This window comes from Siniperca chuatsi, linkage group LG20 (genome assembly GCF_020085105.1).
Source record: "Siniperca chuatsi isolate FFG_IHB_CAS linkage group LG20, ASM2008510v1, whole genome shotgun sequence".
NCBI classification, from domain to species: Eukaryota; Metazoa; Chordata; class Actinopteri; order Centrarchiformes; family Sinipercidae; genus Siniperca; species Siniperca chuatsi.
Genome location: NC_058061.1, coordinates 5,125,387 through 5,144,295, shown reverse-complemented (window position 1 = coordinate 5,144,295; position 18,909 = coordinate 5,125,387). Strand labels below are relative to the sequence as shown.

The 18,909-nt window shown below is 40.6% G+C and overlaps 1 protein-coding gene across 1 annotated transcript in view; it reads left to right on the top strand.

The window, feature by feature from the left end:
- Window positions 1-2,578: 2,578 nt before the first annotated feature.
- etv4 (ETS variant transcription factor 4) overlaps window positions 2,579-18,909 on the top strand; it is a 32,862-nt gene continuing 16,531 nt past the window's right edge. The window contains exons 1-4 of the mRNA XM_044178574.1: window positions 2,579-4,282; window positions 4,903-4,993; window positions 5,202-5,249; window positions 10,826-10,879. Of these exons, the coding sequence (XP_044034509.1) occupies window positions 4,226-4,282; window positions 4,903-4,993; window positions 5,202-5,249; window positions 10,826-10,879 (250 nt within the window). The 5' untranslated portion in view covers window positions 2,579-4,225. The remainder of the gene's footprint in view (window positions 4,283-4,902; window positions 4,994-5,201; window positions 5,250-10,825; window positions 10,880-18,909) is intronic.

Genomic DNA, 18,909 nt, shown 5'->3' with positions numbered 1-18,909 from the left:
ATGTAAGTGTATCACTGTGTAGGTATTTAACACGGCTGTTTCTGCCCCTTTCATTTTTTTTTCAATTTAAAGATGTCAACCACATGTGAATTAAGAACACATGTGCTTTCCAAACACGTGCCGTATTTCAAAAGTCAACTTTTTTTCACGTTGTATGCTAGTCTGAAATCACAAGTGACAGTTTTCACTTTAGATGTAAAAAAAAAAAAAAATGAGTCATGGGTGAGAGGTGACAGTGAGCCAAAGAAGAGGGGTTTTCCCACACAAGAAGTTTTATTTCATTCACTTGAAATCATATCTATATTATTCGCGTGAGAAGTTAATTTCACATAGAGAGAGTGAGAGAGAGAGGGAGAGACATGATTGGCCAGCAAAAAACATTTTCAGATGGAAAATGGGGAATTTTGTGCTCACATGCTTTGATGTCACATATCACGTGCGACTTTATTGCTAGGTCAGGAATTTGCCAATACTGTGTGACAACAGCACAATAATGTTGAGTCATGCTTCAATATCTGGGACAAATGAGGTTGTGGAAATGAAATACAGGGGAATCTAACCATCAGCACAAACTGTTTCCATTTTTCTTCCAGTTCATACAAGAAGGAGATCTTAGCATAGCAAACCCCAACCTTCTCGGTTTGTGACCCCTCATCACATTATGCCTTTAGTGTGGACATAAGTAGTGAGCAATTAAACCAAACAGTGATTTTTTTTTTCTCTGACTGTTTTATTAGAAAGATTTTAGAGGTCTAAATAAGTAAAAATATCCAGTAGAAGAAACAATTGCCTACGGCTACGCGAGCAGCTCTGTGAGGCTGTTCTCAGCAAAGCAGAGCTTTGGGCTACATGCTAATATCATGCTAACATGCTCACAATGACATGGTGATGTTTAGCAGGTATAATATTTACCATGTTCACCTTCAAAGTTTAGTGTAATAGCATGCTAGCATTTGCTATTTTTATTTAATTCATTTAATTAATTAATTAATTAATTAATTAATTAATTAATCAAACACAACAGTACAGTTGAGGATGAATGCCATTAGTTTTGTACATATATGGTCATAAACCAACATATTGGAAATTCATATTCAATTTAATTTAAAATGTTATTTAAACTTTAAACCTGATTATGGTGCTAGATGAAAAGTCATGAGATCAACAGAGTTATTAGCCTACAGTTCATCCAGAGGGGGGCATGAAATTTCATGGCAATCCATCTGTTAGTTTTCAAGACATTTCACTCAAAACCACAAATGTCAATCTCATGGTGGCGCTAGAGGTAAAGTCAGAGGATAACAAAGTCATTAGGATTCATCCTCTGGGGACCACAAAGTTCTGTACAAAATTTTATGCCAAACGATCTATGAGATGTTGAGCTAAAGTGTGAGAGGAAAAGTAAGAGGATCGCCAAAGTAATCAGGATTCATCCCTCAGGGCACCATGAATGTCTGACCGACATAACCATCCCCAGGGCCATTCCGCTAATGTTCCTAAAAAAAATTTGTCACATAAAAAATGGGAAATTTAATGTCCAAATTTCACATGCTTTGGAGTCACATGTGGGTTGCCATGGGTAAAAACAGAATAATGATTAATCATGCTTTAATGTCTGGGTTGAAATGAGGTTACGATGATGAAAAATCTAACCATCAGTACAAACCCTTTCAATGGAAGTCTTAGTCCAGTCCAACCTTTCTGGCCTGTGACCCCACATCACATGTACAGAAGCCCTGAGAGTCAAGTGAGAAAAGAAATTCTGGTGATCCATTTTCTAAGTCTGATCTAAATAGTTTTCTCTCCAGTTTTTATGACTTAAGAACAGGTGAAAAAAAAGGTTTTGCCAGGATGATTTTTCTAAGTTCCTTCAATTTTTTTCATCTGTGAAACAGGTAGGGGGAAAAAAAGCCAAGTGAAAAAAAGGTTTTGCCAGGATCATTTTTCTAAATTGGCAGGTGATGTTTGTTGTTGTAATACTAATTTCAGCCACAAGAGGCTGAAGTGCAGCACTACCCCATGTTCTAAATATGACTAAAAGCATTCATGTTTTCTTTCAGGTGAGTTTTAATTTCTCCATGCACTCTAATCACAAGGTACATATATTGTGTGTTAACAAGTTATGTAACATTACTGTCATGTCTTTCTTTTGGCTATATTTTAATCGGCGCTTCACCTGGAAGAAAACATGAATGCTTTTAGTCGTATTTAAAACATGACTGCAGCCTCTTGTGACCGAAATGAGTATAACAACAACAAACACTTAGAAAAATGATCCTGACAAAAAAAAAATCACCTGCCAATTAAGGAACTTAGAAAGATTATCCTGGCAAAACCTTTTTTTAACCTGTTCCTAAGTCATAAACACAGGAGAGAAAACTATTTAGATCAGACTTAGAAAGTTATCACCAGATTTTTTTTTTCCTCACTTGACTCTCAGGGCTTCCATACATGTGATGTTGGGTCACAGGCCAACTGGTTGGACTGGACTAAGACTTCCATCATTTAGTTTTAGCCTATATGGTTACAGAAGAGTTTATAGAGTGGCTCAAATTTAATAAAACAATACTAATGTTTACTTTTCTAATATCCTTGAGCCTGTCATGCTCTGTGGTGAAACTGCTCAGTGCTGGCTGTACTGAGCAGGGCTGATGTAATATTTATAGCCTGTTGTGTACATCTAAATGGACATCTAGATATCATTAAGCAGGAAATAACATGTACAGTTTCACCTGTTATCGAGATTAATTTTGAGATATCAACAGAGAGAGGAGGAAGAGGAGTGCGTACATGCTCTTAAACTGCTTATTGTTAAGTCTCTGAATCTCAATCACCACTGAAACTAAAACTCAAATCCCATCAGAACTTTGTTTCCTGACTCCTCGCTTCCCACTCTTCTTTTTAAAAAACTGTCTTTGTGGCTTTAGTTAGACAGTGTAGTTTCAATAAGCAAGCATTTCACCACTCGGCTGGTCTTGTGAACAAAGCTTCGTGGAGAACGTTAAATCCTGTGGTTTTCGTGTGGTGTAGACTTAAAACCACAAGAATGCAAGAATACATATTCCTGAACTGATTTACTGGGTTTTAATGTACAGGGCTCCTGCAGAGGTAGTGCCACTGTTTCCTGCCTGGCTGTGATCACATGCTTGTCATAAGTAGAGGGGTAGATATGAAATGAGGTAAACAAAGTGAAGTTCTTTGAGTTCGGATGGAACATGTCAGGACTTTCGTGCCAGGGCAGGTTTTTATGAATGGAAGTTTTTTTTTTTCTAACTTTCCCTCTCTGTTTTTGTGAATGAAAAACAATTGGAAAATCCAGTATAAAAGCCCGAAGTCTGCCGGGATATGATTGGCTGCGGCGCAAGCTCCGCCCACGGTTGCTAGGAACCCGACAGCGAGGCTTCTGATTGGCTCATAGAGGGAACCGAGACTTCATTCATAAGTCAGTGTATTCATCCGGACAAAGGCAAGAAATTCGAGCCCTTGAAAGAGGAAATCCACCAATCACGAACCTCGTCTGGCCCGAGCAAGCAAAGCAAGTCTCGCTATTATCCCCAAATCATGTCTGTTACAGAAATGACAGCACAGCTGGCGCTCAAAAGTCACCCCAATTCAATATAAACTTATTCTAACTCACTCTAACTGCACATGTCTGTTATTTATCGCCGAAATAGGGTTTGGTTTTGTTGCTGTGGCTCGACAAACATCTGTTTCCCGTCACAGTTTCAGCGCTGGACTGTTTCCTACAGAAAGTGGAGCCTGGCAATCCGGGCAGACGTGGCAAAAAGCCCAAGAAACAGGCTACTAAATAACACTCATAACTCATACAGGCTTTATGACCCGTCTGACATGTTTTTGCATCAGAAAGCGCGACTTCAAACACAAATAAACCAAACACACCGACATTATTCCGCAAAAAAAAAAACATACGGGGAGAAACAGTATCTTGAGGTACAAGCTTTACCTGAAACGTGTAGGCTAGGTAATGTGACGAGCTGTCTGTCACTCACTCACACACACACAAACACACACAAAGAGATTTGTAAAGAGGGCAGCAGCCCGCTGGGTAATCACTCGCCATCACTTCCCCTCGGCATTTTTTGTGAATGGAGCTCATTATGCATGCAGCCTCCACGCAGCTCCATTCACAAGCAGCGCTCCCTCCTCTCTGCAGGCTGCGTGGATCTCACTCAACGCAGCCTAAATGACCACAAACGGTTAACGGATGGATTATAAGATGGATGGATATTTGGACCAGCAAGTGCCTTACACTTTAGCAAATGTACGTATGGATGAACTTTTCTGTTACTTTAATGCTTTTTGCCTGCTTTTTTAATGATTCGGCTACCGGGCTTTAGCTCTCTCCGTCTCGCGTCTGCACGAGTTTTGGCCGAAGCAGCTGTGTGTGTGTGTGTGTGTGCGCGCGATAAAAAAAAAACAATTTCTCTCCCCGCTTAAAACTAACACACAACTTCATAAACTAAAGCATAGCAAGTGGTGCATTTCATAATGTTTGTCAGCGGGTTTCTTCTGTGGGATACCTTGGTTGGAGAACGTGTCAATGCGTGCCAAATGGTCACTTTCTTCAGACGCAAACAGCGCGTTTGTTTTTCCCTGATTGCCTCCACAACTGAGAAATGTGTTGTTTTATGAGGAGCATGATGTTCACTTATAGCTGCAAGAGGCTCTCATTTGTAGCTCATTACAATTTTTTATTATTATTATTATGATGATGATGATGCTACTTGTTGTTTTTTTTTATCAAATGTTTCCAAGTGGTGGCTTCACTGTACACATGCCACATTAAACATGGCATTAGCTATTTTGACACTGATGTGCTGGAAATGCCCTGTTGGAGTCTGTTTCTCACTTCTCCTCTGTTAACATCTATGGGTTTTGTAGAAGTCGCATGGAAATGGGCCCCTAAATAGACTGTTGATGGCAGCGAAAAGGAAATACATGGACACAGAATTACCCCCTCAGGAATCTGAAGGTAAAGTAGTGGAAGTTCACAATTTTGGCCTCTGGTCTCTTTACATGATGCATGTTTACATCATGGTCTATCAACCCCAGGCAATGTCAGTCTGAGTCTCAGTTACTGCATTTAAATTTCATGGGGATAAGACACATATTAGTAAGAAGTGGTCTAACATTCTGCAGTGTGCTCATTATACACTCTTTCTTTTTATCTTCCTGTTCAGACCTCTTCCAGGATTTAAGCCAACTCCAAGAGACATGGCTCACAGAAGGTGAGATTTGCCTGCAGGCTGCTTTTCCTCTTAATTTGTACTTTTATGTGATGATTTCCCCATTAATGACAGTCATGAGGCTTGATGATGTGTCTGTCTGGAAAGACTGGTGAACACAGACACCTGAAAAATACAAAAAAATACATTCTATTTTATTCAATTTAAGGGATTATGCTGCTTTCTATCGTACATAAAATGAATTTTATCACAAATTCTGTGATTACCATGAATGATCATTGCTTCCAGGTTTTCTGTCAGTCCAACAGCTTTACAACAAAGTCTTATTAACACACTCAGTTAAATGCTTTCATAAATCTCTGCATTTGGTGAAAAAGGATGACCTCCTTAGTTCAGCTGAATCTCACTTGGGAGCCCAAACTTTCTGATGCAACACACATGCTCATAAACCATACAAAACCAAAAAAAAAACGAGGCCAGAGAGAACACAGACGGGACATTATTAGCTTTGAGCATGTCCTATTTTGGCCATGTCGGCATGTAGCATGCGTGCCAGCCAGCGGCCAATGCAAACAAACAGGCTATTTGGCTTATGTCACTCAAAGGCACATAGCGATGAGATGAGGCCCAGTCAGAGGCAATTGCAGCTAGTAGACTTAATAAGTGCAATGATGATGTGAGCCCTAATAGAGTAATTATACTGTATGTCAAGAGGGAGAAAACAACGCAAGCCGTGAGTCATTGTGCCTGTTTTTGGTGCTAACCTGGAGCACAACAGTGGCAGGACAGTGGGTCGAAATGTGCTTAAAGCTGCAAGTAAAAATGAGAACTGCACCACGAGGTGTGAATTTTGTTGTGTCAGTTGCTTTGATGTGTTTTGATGGGGACGTTTAAAGGGAAATGCCACTCATTTTTGACATTTAATGTGAACCACATCAACCTGATAAATCCTGTTATAATGTGTTTTTGCTTATATTGTAACTTCACATGGATGTTTGAGCTTCACTGTGCAGAATGATGTATGTGCAGAGTTTTACACTTGAAGGTTGTGTTTACATGTATCTGCTGAGGGGGAAAGTTGCTCTGTACTCACCTTGAAACTGAGTTTATAAGCGATTTTGTGACATCTGACCTAGTTTGGAAACCAATCATAGTCCAATATGCAACTTATACAAGTGTGATGTGGAAGGTTGAAGCCTCCAGTGCAGTGTAGGAGACATCTTGTGTCTTGTAGTTAAACTTTTGAAATGAGCAATATTTGCATATTCAGATTCTTTTAATGAGGGAGAAAGGGTAGAGAAGGGTAATTTTATGAATGTTTAGCTAAGTAATTTAACTTTTTGGTGGAAAAAGTATTTTTTATATGTCTTAAAACATGTCTGGAGGGAGTTTTGAAGTTATGGCACAAATGTCATTGTATATTCTATGTAAATGCGATTCTCGTGAAGTGAGTATACAGTGTATGGGTGTTGCTTTGTTGTTATGTGTAAAGCGGAATTCCTTAAGCAATTTCTCAAACTTAGAGATATTATGTCAACTTAAAACAGTACGAGTTCCAGTATTGACTTTGAGTCATACACACTGACCAGCACATCAGCAAACTAGGAAAGTGAGGCAGTTACAATCAGAGACACTGTGGAAGCAGTTGTGTCTGCCTGAAGACCAGACATTTAAACAGAGCCCACTCCCAGACCAGCGACTGTTTATGGCAAACAATGCTGTATCCACGTTGGCTTTCTTACCTTTTCTCATGCAGCGTCAAAAACCAGCAAGTTCACTTCACACCAGCGTCTCACGCAGACAAAGACAAGAGCCAGAGCCAATAAAACTGCAACAATGGGTGTCGCTTTAAAGTCGGAGCCTATTTGTATTCACATATTTCACTGTAAAGGCCACACTTAAAGGTCCAGTTCACCCAAAAAAACACTTTTTCTCACAGTGGTATATAGTCTTTCGGATAATTTTCGTTCAGTTTGCCCATGCTGAGATATCAGCCTCTGAGATTTATGCCACCAGCTCACTCCAATGGAGCTGAATAGGATTTATTTTGTGGTGCTCAAAGCTTTGAAAAAATTGCATTCAAAAAATGTATCTAGAATATGTCCCAGTTACTCTGAATAACAGAACTCACTGTGATCAGTTTTCATTGAGAACTATTTTCTACCAAATAAATAGTTCCTATGAAAACTGATAGTAGCATGACACACTGTTTCTGGAAAGAGAGGTTGCTGTTGAATTTTTTAAATGTAGTGTTTTCATTTTTCATAGGTATACGCACTACAAACTACATTCCATTCACCTCCATTGTATTGAGACCGATATCTCAAAACCTGGGCAAATAAAACCAAAACTATCTGCATGGCTAGATACCACTGTAAAGTAAATGACAAAGTATGTGTTTTTGTAGTTTTGGTGAACCGACACTTTAAAAGGAGACATTATTTTATGTACTGAATTTACAAATTGGGTGGTAGCTTATTGTTGAGTCACAGAGAGCGAACAAGGCAAAAAATCAGGGCCGAAAGATGGAAGTGTAACTTTATCAAAGTGTTATTTAACCCTAAGTACTGGCTTGTTTTCAGCTTCCCCAGCTAAGACCTCTCCTTTCCTGTTGCATTAATTAAAGACCTTATCATGACTGATTGCAGTTGTGAGGGATTCACCAAGATTGTAAAAGCTGGGTAGCTGGAGGGAGTTGTTTTTTTTTTTTTTCTGCCAAAGGAGAGCGGAAGCAAGAGAGAGACAGAAAGGGTGAAGTACTGAATGGCAAGAGTTCAGGAGCTTGTCACATCTTGTCTCATTTTGGCCTTTAGGTTTATGTGACTGAGGCTGCTTAGCTCCTCCCAGGATCTCCCACTGAGAGAAAAAAAAAAAAGTCATTCAAGGTGCCTGGAAGCATCGAGGAGAACATGCGTCTGTGCTCGTATAAACACACTTTCCTTCTTGTGCTGACTTGCATCTCAAAGCCCCTGACGAGGTGTTCCTGGAAACAAATCAGATACACATGCAAGCGCTCATGCACACACAGGAAAGTGCACAGACACAAACATCCACACCGGGGTTTGTGATAATGTCTGATGCTCATCATCCGCGTTTCTTTTCTCCTGTCTCGTTATGAGGTCCAGCATGTTCCGTTTTGGACATGTTGAAACTAGTGGAAATGATTGATTGTTGGATCTGCAGAACTAAATATTGGGCCCTGCTCTGTCTCATACAGCAGCTTTATTTCTCCCCCCTGAGGGCGAAGACTGAAAAGTTAAAAGGGGGTAATATTATTATGGTATAGTAAGCCACAGGATGCGTTGTTATATAAGAAATCGATGTCATTTATCTGAACATGCTCCAAAACGCCTTCATCCGGTTTCCTCCGTACAGGAAGGAGGAGTGTGACGACAAGAAAGTGGATATGAATTTCTTATTTCCTCTTTTTGTCCTCTGTGTCTGTTGCTCTCTCTCTCTCTTGAGTTTTGGTTACTGTGTTGTATCATTGACTGGAAACCGTAATGTGGATGAAATGAGAGGGAAGAGGCTATTGAGGTTGAATGCTGGGTCAGATTTAGGTTCTTGGGTGAGGTTACGATCACATCCTTTTGGTGCAGAGTTATGGTGGATTCTGCAGATGTCTTTGAGGGGAAAAAATACAGACATCTGTGTTTTAGTCTACAAGAACATTTTTATTATTTGATCAAAAAGGGGGCACCATGGTACCACTTAGTTTTTTAGCCCATTACGCCCCTGATTGATTCATGATATCCATCAACTTTTCCCTACTGGTTAGCTTGTACCATGACGTAAGTGTGAGTCCAAAGCAATGGAAACATTTTAAAAACCTCAGAAACTTGTGGAGCTGGAGTGGTGCCAGATTAAAAGGTTGCTAGCCCTGGTTCTGCTCTACATTTAGGGTTAGTTTATTAATTCAAGGGTAGGCGAACAAAATGGCAGTGTGCTCTGAGGGTCAGTTTGACCCCCTCACCCCTTGTAGGGTGTTGGCAGTCAAATGATTTGAGCTTTTCTAGCGTTTGTGTGACTCAATGTCCAAAGCTCCAAAAGGACAATTGTGAATGGGTTTGGATTCCTAAAAAAAGAGCTGTACAATAGTGTCTGTCTAGCTCTGCTGCACCTGGGCTTGGCATCACTGACTGTGCTTTTTCAGTTAGATCCTAGAAGAGTTTCATTATGAGTGTCTAATCGGAGCCACTGAAATTGTACACCACTGCAAGTAATTATAGATCAAGATATTACACATACCGTATCACTATATTGACTCATCTATTTTTACAAATTATTGCAAGCTGGCTGTATATTGTCTCTGTGTCACTTACATTTATGCATCACAGCATTGCAACCAATATGATATAGGTTGATGTATGAACTGTTTCTTAACAGGAAAAGTAGTGAGATCATATCTTAGTGTAGCTGCAGAAAACACACAAAGTTACCACTGCTAGCTATGAAGTGCTTTAACCTTAACTTGCTCTTGTTTCGCTCCCCCACTTCTCCTCTTGCTTTTAGTCTGGTTTCCTTGTTCTCTATCCGCTTCTAGTTTGACTGTAAGAGCGATTCCTCATCTATGCAGCAGATGACATTCAGACTACTTCTAGACAGAGTACCAAACTCTTAAGGACAGAGAGAAGTTGAATCTGAATGGCTGGTTTGTCACACCATTTGATAGATTTACTCACTTGTTTAGCCAGAACAGCCTGTCTAGTCTGTCTGGATTTCTATGATGGAAATAGAAAGAAACTAGTTAACAGCTGGTAGTACAAACTTGACCGTTGGTGTACAGATGTCTGACTAGTTTGAGTACTCAAGAAAGTAGTTACATGTCTCAAATAGGATGTATTAAAGGAGGAGAGGGGAAATGACTTTACATATCTACTGATTGGACTTCAACTTGACTGTCTTCCCATTCAGACCAAAGCAACAGTCAATCACATAAGTGATTTTGCCCTCTTTGTCTTGATTTACAGACAAAAGATTTTGTGATGAAAAGCGGCATTGTGAAATATAAACAGACTTTGGAAAAAGGACATTTTGAAATAAAATAACTGCTGGATTAATGGACCTGCAATAAACTCTTATATTGTAAAAAGAAACAGGATGAAATAGCATTTCATTATAATGTGAGAAATTAAAAAAAAAAAGGATGGTTTCACAATTTCATTGTTATATTTTTGATTGTTTATTACATATTGAACACTTTGGGTCTCCATACAGAAAAGCCACCCAACACAAAAGGTGGATGTTACTTTTGTGGTTATGGTCAACATTTCAGTTTTTAATTGGCTGAAATCTCTCAGCTTAAGCCAAAGGTCGATACTACCAAGTTAAATCGACACAAAATCATGTTGGCAGGTTAATATCTGTGATGCCATTCAGGAGCTCCATGTTCTTGTGTATTGATCTATGGATGTGCAAAGTGCCGGCAAGCTGCTGAAATCATGAATTGAAGGTCAACTGAATGCAGCCCAGCCTGGCTCTCACTCAGATTTCAAGGAAGAGAAAAAGTAAGACAGAATGAGGGAGGAAATGAGAGACAGAAAAAGGTCAGATTTGGTCTGAAATATAATAATAATGTTAAAGTTATGGTTGCTCTTTTTTTTTTCTTCTACTTTCAGCTCAGGTTCCTGACAGCGATGAGCAATTTGTTCCTGATTTCCATTCTGAGAACTGTGAGTACTTTCAATTTTTGTTTCCTCGCAATGCATCTTTGTAAATGTACTGCATGTGTGTCCACGTCACTAAATTAATTTATACATAAGCCAAACAACAGATTTTATGACCATATATTGCACAGATCAGATCTTTTTTTTTCTCTTTTTTTTAAATTGTTTATTCAATCGGTGTATTGATCCATGCAACATACAGAGCTGTAGATGGACAGTCTCACCCATCTTTCAGATTTGGCCAGCTGGCCTGCTCATGTAATTCCAGCTGAAGTATGCATGTCATGAGAAAGTGAGGACGAAACCAGCGGTCAAATTTGGGCTGTGAAACCGCCAGAGGCTTAGGTGGGGATACTGTAACTCGCTGATGTTACAGTAATCTCTTTGGCAGACAAAGCTATGCAGAAACAGAAGGCCTAATGAGCCAGTCATCATGAAGTGAATTTGGATGCCGGCATTATGTGCTGCCGTCATCCATTTGCATGCCTTTGAAAAGCTGAATGGGTACAGCCCAGGAAACCAGTAAAAAATTATTCAGGGCCCAGATACAAACATGGCCCTTTGTGCACATCGGAAGGTGTAAAATAGGAAAGCAAATTCCTGGGCTGCGCAACTGAGCGGCTATTTGAATGAGTTTCCCTTTCTTGTTGTGTGTCTTAACAATGGCGATTCAGGATCTGGGTGGGAGTATGTGACGCTCTACAAACAGTTTTTTCTGTCCCACACTGCAGGCTTCTCCAGCTTTAGCAATGACACTGAAAGGTTAGCGACTTAAAGAGAACTTGAAAAACCTCAAGAATAATCTCATCCCCAAAGTAAAACTGACAGCATTCAGTCCCAGTCAAAGGCACTTCCTCTTATTTAAACCCATGTGTCTTTTGTGTGTAAACATCATGTGATTTAACCGGCTCCAAGTCACAACTGGTCAGTAAGGGACTGACCAGTTGTGACACATGCCCTGTGCAACATTGACGCTGTCTGTTGGCCAACAATGCAGAGGAGGAAGTGCAGATGAACCCCAGGGCACGCAGGGATCATGTCTACTTAACCCCTGACCTGTCAGCCAATCAGCTGTCAGGCCTCTGCTAAAGGTTGACGAGGGTATGATTTGCAGGGTCACGGGGGCTTCAGTTTGATGGGCAGCTCGCTTATAAACGGCAGAGACACTCCCGCATTGACAGACAGTGTCCCTGCTGGTCAGAGTCAATAGCTGCAGAGTTCAGTTAGAGTGTCTCTATTCAGCTTTGATTTATGGAAAATTGAAGCTCACAAGCAACTATAAATATATTCATCTTTCTGTTTGTTCTAGATGCTGTATGTGGTCTATTAAAAGCATACAAAGGCTTATATTTTCCCATACTGAACTAAAGGCATTCTCAGTGTCTGGCATACGTGTCTGGTGACTCACCTGTTTTGGAAACTGTAGCACATAAAAAAAAAAAAAACAAAAAAAACATAAAGCAATTAAGCCCTAATCCCAGGTGACCGGAATATAATTGAGGCTTGCATTGAAAACTGTGCCCTGGTAAAATTAAACATTGTTTACTGAGTCAGGTTGTTACCTGCATGGGTGTGGTGTTGACGGAGAGGGGAGAAACGGAAAGAGGGAGCCTGTGTAACAGTAAAAGATGGGACACAAAAACACTGGGACATGTTGGAATGCTAGATTAGGGAAGAGGAGGGGGCAAAGGAGGGATTGTGCAATACCTGCACATCTGTTAAATCTATCTCATCTGGTCCATTCTCCCTCAGTTCATAGCTAACAAGCATGCTCTGTCTGCAGGCTGCCATTGAGGGAAGGTTATGCAAACATGCAACTTTTATGTACTTGCTGACCTGCCTGTGTGTGTGTGTTTAAAGGTAATTGAGCCGTTGGTGATAACAGTGCACCATAATTTTTTTTCCATTGAACTGATGTGATTGGCCCTGCATGGAAGTTTTTAAAAGAGCGATGTGATTTTAATCTCATGCTCATCAAGAGAAGAGGAGAATGTGAATGTTATCACAACTTGGACCTTAGTCTAGTTTTGGCCATCATTTCTACTGGTAATAATAAGATTGTACTTGCCAAGTTAAGATGTTTGGTTGGCAGTGCTGACAGCACCTTCAGGGGTAATACTGGCCTGATGCTAGGCTGTCGGACTGATTCCTTTGTCTGTTTACTGCCTGTGGGGAAGAAACACATGACGGTGTCAGTCAAATTTATAGTGCACATACTTAATTAAAATAGTTTGAACATGTCACTACTTTACTTTTTGTGTCAAAAACACACCGAAAGGCCTCAGTTGGAGTGTTTACCGAGGCATTGCCTGTGCTGAGAGCTCATTCTTCTTTGTCCAAGTATGTTGTTTACACTTGGAGCAGCTCGAGAGATGTGACCCATTCATAAATTTTCTTCCCTGTGTGCGTAAGAGGAAGTGTGCCTCTCCCTCCCCCTCTCTCTCTCTCTCTCTCTCTCTCTCTCTCTCTCTCTCTCTCTCTCTCTCTCTCTCTCTCTCTCTCTCTCTCTCTCTCTCTCTCTCTCTCTCTCTCTCTCTCTCAGTCCTTCGCTGCTCTCTCCTTCGGTCTTCATTCATAAAAAGCCCTACAGTACTACAGATCCCCCTCTCCAACACCCCCCTCCTCTCCAAGTGGATACTCCAAACCCCTCCCTCCCTTCCTGTGTCTGTACAAACTAAGTCGAATTTAAAAAATCTGGACCCCCCCCCTTTCCCTTTTCTCTCTACCTCTCTATCTCTCTCTACACACACACACACACACACACACACACACACACACACACACACACACACACATTGAGTGTTCCAAGATGTGAACTAATCCAGTGATTTTGGAGCTGTGTGGGACGATTGTTTAGTTTTGTGCCTTGCAGTAATTATATAGGAAGTTGTGGCTATAGAATGCCGTTACAGTGCTTTTCAGAGAGCAAGTTTAGCTAAGGAGAGAAAGCAAGAAAAGAGGAGAGAGAATGGAAGAGAGGCGAGGAAGTAGAGAAGAAAAAGAAAAATATGAACACATGCTTTAAAATCTGCATCCTCCTTTTTGATTTTTGTTTGATCTTTTTTTCTGCTATGGTTCTCACCAATTACATTCAATTGTTAAAATACATCTCATCATATATATTCTTTGGGGGGGTTTTTTTGGGTTTTTTTATGCTTTGCTTGCAAGAATTTTTGCAATGTTTTCTTCTATTATAGTATACTATGCAGTGGGGCAGAACAGTTCATTTCTTTATTAATCGTTTAGTCTATAAAATGTCAGAAAATTGTGAAAAATGTTGATCAGTTTCCTAAAGTCCAAGGTGACATCTTCAAATTGCTTGTTTTGTCTGACCAACAGTCCAAAACCCAAAGATGTTTTGTTTACTATCACGTCTTCTGTCATAAGACAAAAAAAGTAGAATGTTTAGCATTCTTAGTCCAAAAAGTTGCAGATTAATTGAGAAAGAAAGAAATAAGGAAAGACAGAAAGTAACAAGCGAAAGGAAAGATTCCAGTAACCAAGCTCTAACCAAATCCTCCCAGCAGTGTGTCTCTCTGGCTCTGTGTGTTCTGCTTTGTCATGAATTCACAGCCTTCCTCTTGTTTGGGTTGTTTTTCTGGATCAGAACTGGCCCAATCAGGCCCTATTTGGAGCATGGGGGATGGGGGAATTGAGCCCCTCCCTCTCCAACTCCCTCTCTCCCCAAAAAGAGAAACATGCAGCTCTGTGTTCTCCACTTTCCAAAATACAGCTGCTATGCAACAAAGTGCGCAAAAACAGCCAGGTACCTGCCAGATATGCATGGATACCGCTTGCTTACTCGGTCTGGGGAGGCGAGGTGTTTTGTTTTGCTTATGAGTAAAATGGTTGATTTCTCTTACGTGAACAGATGATTTCTTTTGACAGGCTCTCATCCACTTACTCATGCGCGCACATAAACACACTTGGCCTGGTGAACACACACACAAACTTCAGCCCTGCAGTTTTATGAATGGGTTGGTTGTGAAAGACTGGCTGAGGCAGCACATTGAGTTAAGGGGAGTGAACCTTCATTCATGACATTGGGGGACGTTACTTCAACAACACCAATGAGAGGTGCAGGCCTATTTTTCTGTCAGCCTTTATCTGACTACAACATTTTTTTTTTTCAAGATCTAAGCTTTTTGGGGGGCATGTAACTCCTGTTTTATCTAGTGAGGATATGTGCTTTTATTTGCACTTCCTTTCTTTGTTGCAATCACATCTCTGGCCCAAATGTTAGAGGGTTTCATTTGAATTTGCTTTCAGGTTAGGATCCTAAAAAAGACAATTATCCAAAAGTTACTGCTAGTTTATAACATTATTTAGTCATCTTTAATCAATCACATCCAATGAAAATGGGTTTGTAAAGGCCAGGCATGTATAGTAATAGGCATTTAACAGCTTCCAGTGGGGAAGTAAAAGCTGTACTTCTGCATGTTGATTCAGAACAGCCCTGTCAAAGCCAGGGGGCCGTGGGGATTTGAGCCAGGCAGCACAGCCAGAGTGTCAGCAGCATAGCTTTGTGAATGGACAGCAGTGTGTATTTTATTACAGGAGAGTGAGGGGAGGTGTGTGTGGACGGAAAAGAGAGTGGTGTGCCAGTACATCCCTGTGATGCTCATATGCGTGCTTATGCATTTCTATATCCGTGTTGGTGTGTTTACTCCAAAAGGACGGCTTTGCTCTCTGCAACTGGAATGTTTTCTCTTTCAAAAGCAACACAGACCAAAGAGGGGAACAGATGCTGTGAAAGAGACGGGGCGAGGCCGTAAAAATAACAGTTGTTGAACTTGAAGCAATCATTAATAAGAAGATACTGGGAGTATGTCAACCGTGCATTTATGGCAGTGATGAAGTCAAGTTTGGACATCTTGCCTGTTGATAGATAATCCCAGTTATTACAGTTTGGGCCATAGTCTAGTTTTGGCTATCGTTTCTATTGGTAATAATAAGACTGTACTCACCAAGTTCATTTGTGAGATCTGGAAATGCGGCGACTTTGGTAAAAAGAAGTCCGACAGGGCAAGAAAAGTCAAACAAACAGGTTAGCCGTATTTGGTAGTGAAAAAAGGGCGCATTATTACCCAAACTGTACGTTTTGAACCATGGATCACAGTTCTGATTTACCATAGCTGTTCTGTCACCTCTCTATGGTGATGTGACAGAACAGCTATGAGCACATTTGCCTTCAGATGTGGTCGGACGACACGTCGTACCAACTAGTTGGTTTCAACCCCATCCTTAAGCCTTTCTGATTGTCTGACCACTCCTGTTTCTTGCCCCCTTCCGACTTTGTTGTAGCAATGTCACCATGTTCCCGGATCTTAGCAATTACTTTGGTGAGTACAATGTTGTCTTAACCGTTTAAAAAAAGATGGCCAAAACTATGAAAATAAAACCCTTATAACAAGCGGCATTATCCTTTTGAGAGTTGTTTTTGCTGTCATTTCTAGGCCTACATTCACACTCAGATTTCACTCTGTTTTCCACTTTCATATGCACATACACATACATATCAACACACAAAACATACACTGCACGTGAGTGGAGGAGGTGGCTGCAGAGGGTGGACCTATAGTAACCTGCTGACACAGACCAGTAGGTGTGTAGAGCGAGCTGAGAGCCAGCGTACGGCTGTATCGATCCTCGCTGATCCAGGAGAGGAGGAGGAGGAGATGGAGAGGGTTGATAGATGACTTGATAAAGATAAAGCACAGATAAATCAGCATGAAGGCAGATAGGGGAAGAAGAGGGGTAAGAGTGGGTCAAATGTGCCGTGAAACATTACGGTCGAGATCCTGATCGAGAAACTGAGAGAGGGTGAAAGGGAGGGTGAAAGGGAGGGTGAGGGGGGTTGCAAGAAGAGCAAGAAGAACTGTGGATGTGGCATGTGCGCTGATAATTTCAAGCAAGGTTGTCCCAGCCTTTCTGTGTGTTAACTCCTTCTGATTAGGCAGATTTCGCCTAGAAACGCACGCTCGAAACACACGTACAGGCATGCGTTGCTATGTAGGCGAACAAACACCGCACATACACACCCTCACATCCATGATACCCTGGTGGGGAGTGGGAGCTCATTATGTCATTTCAGTAACAGTGTGGATCGATCGCTACATTAAACATTAAGAGGGGACAGCTATATTGGGGGCTGAGGGATTGAGAGTGAGGAGTCAATATTGTGCCAGATTAATTACATCCACCCCTCGCCTGTGACGAGTTGTCCCTCTCGCTGCACATGTCCTGGGACAGGGATATATTGTATCTGGTCCACTAAACAGCAATGGAGCAGTGAAATTTATGACTGGTCAATGGACATTTATAAAAAGCCAATGCGGCACAATTGAAAGTGAAGTGGACAATAGGGAAAACGTGAGATGTCAGAACATTTACAGATTAAAATTGTGATCCCTTGATGCTACCAAGGCCATGGAAATATGAAGTTTATTATCATATTTTGTGTGTTGTGTCAGGGTTGTGTAAATATATTGTGAACTCTCATTTGTATTCATTTGAAATTTCTCTTTTCATTCCCTCATACCCAGTTTGTTATGCTCTCCTCAATCACATCCTTGCTCAGGCTGAATATCCATCTCTTCTGGATAGCACAAAGCAACTATTTACAGCACTCTTTAACGAGAGTAAATTAGGATTCTATGTCCACGGCTGATATCGCAGACCAATGCTGGCTGATACTGAGTTCATTCATTGAGATTGAGATTCAAAGCTAAAAATGCAGGGATCATTCTGAGAAAAAGCTGAGTGTACTTGTTCAGAAAAGAACATTCCCATCATTTCAGACCAATACTGCAATCTGTTTTCAGTTGACAAAAGGGAAGTGAAACTATGATGTTTGCAAAAATGTACTCTGCTACTGCCTTTCCCCATGATGGGTGTCATTCAGATCCACATCCTGTTAGCCAACGCAACATGGTGTAAAAAAACGTTTAACGGCCAACAAAAAAAAAAAAATCCAATTTGAGAGAAGGGCCACAGTGCTGTCCCAGCCAATCATCTGTCTCTCTGATACCATTGTACTTTCCATCAATCTCGTTAGGCTTGTTTGGCAGGTATCTGACAACCATTCTTTAAATATTCAAGGAGCCTGAACCATTATCAGATGAGAGAGCACAACCTGTAAATCAGATAGAGCAGACACTAATGGATCCAACACTCCTGGGCTCCCTGAGCAGACAGATACTGAAGCCACTCTTGGGCCTGTTGGCTCTCAGAGATGAGGATGAGTTTGTCAGTGCTGGTCAGGCAGCTTTTCTCTCTTTGTCTCTCTGTGTCTTCCTGATTGTGCAGTGACCTGAGAAGCACACACACATGTCCAGCACATGTTTCCATGCTCCAGTGGAATGACTGGATACACTCTGCAGTCGAAACGGTCTGGATCATATTGTATCGCCTCACTTCCCTTCCCTCTCTCACTCTCTGTGTCTCTCACTCTCTCTCTCTCTCTCTTGCTCTGAATTTTTCCACTGAGCTATGACCTACAAAGCCAAAACACAGTAAATACATATTTGGTCAAAATAGTGAAGACCAGAATCAAACTTTTTGACATTTGACATGTACCATATGAAACATACTGTAGTTGTGCCATAGAAATGTATAATGGTGTTAGGAGTCCATTTGTTTTTAACTTGTACATACAATTTTTTAATTAATGTTTATGAATTCCTTAGTTTGTGTCCATGAATGAGCCATTGTGGAAGAAATACTCAGATCTTTTAAGTAAAAGTAGTAATACCGCATTGTAGAAGTACTCTATTACAAGTAAAAGTCCTGCATTCAAAACTTTACTTAAGTAAAAGTACAAAAGTAGAACCATTAAAATATACTAAAGTACCAAAAATACTCATTATGCAGAATGGCCCATTTCAGAATAATATATATTATTAGATTAGGATTATTAATGCATCAATGTGTAATTATCACTAATGTTGAATTTATTAGTCAATTATATTTTGTATGAATAATCTGACTGAAAAGTAACTAGTAACTAAAACTGTCAAAATAAAAGTAGAGGAGTG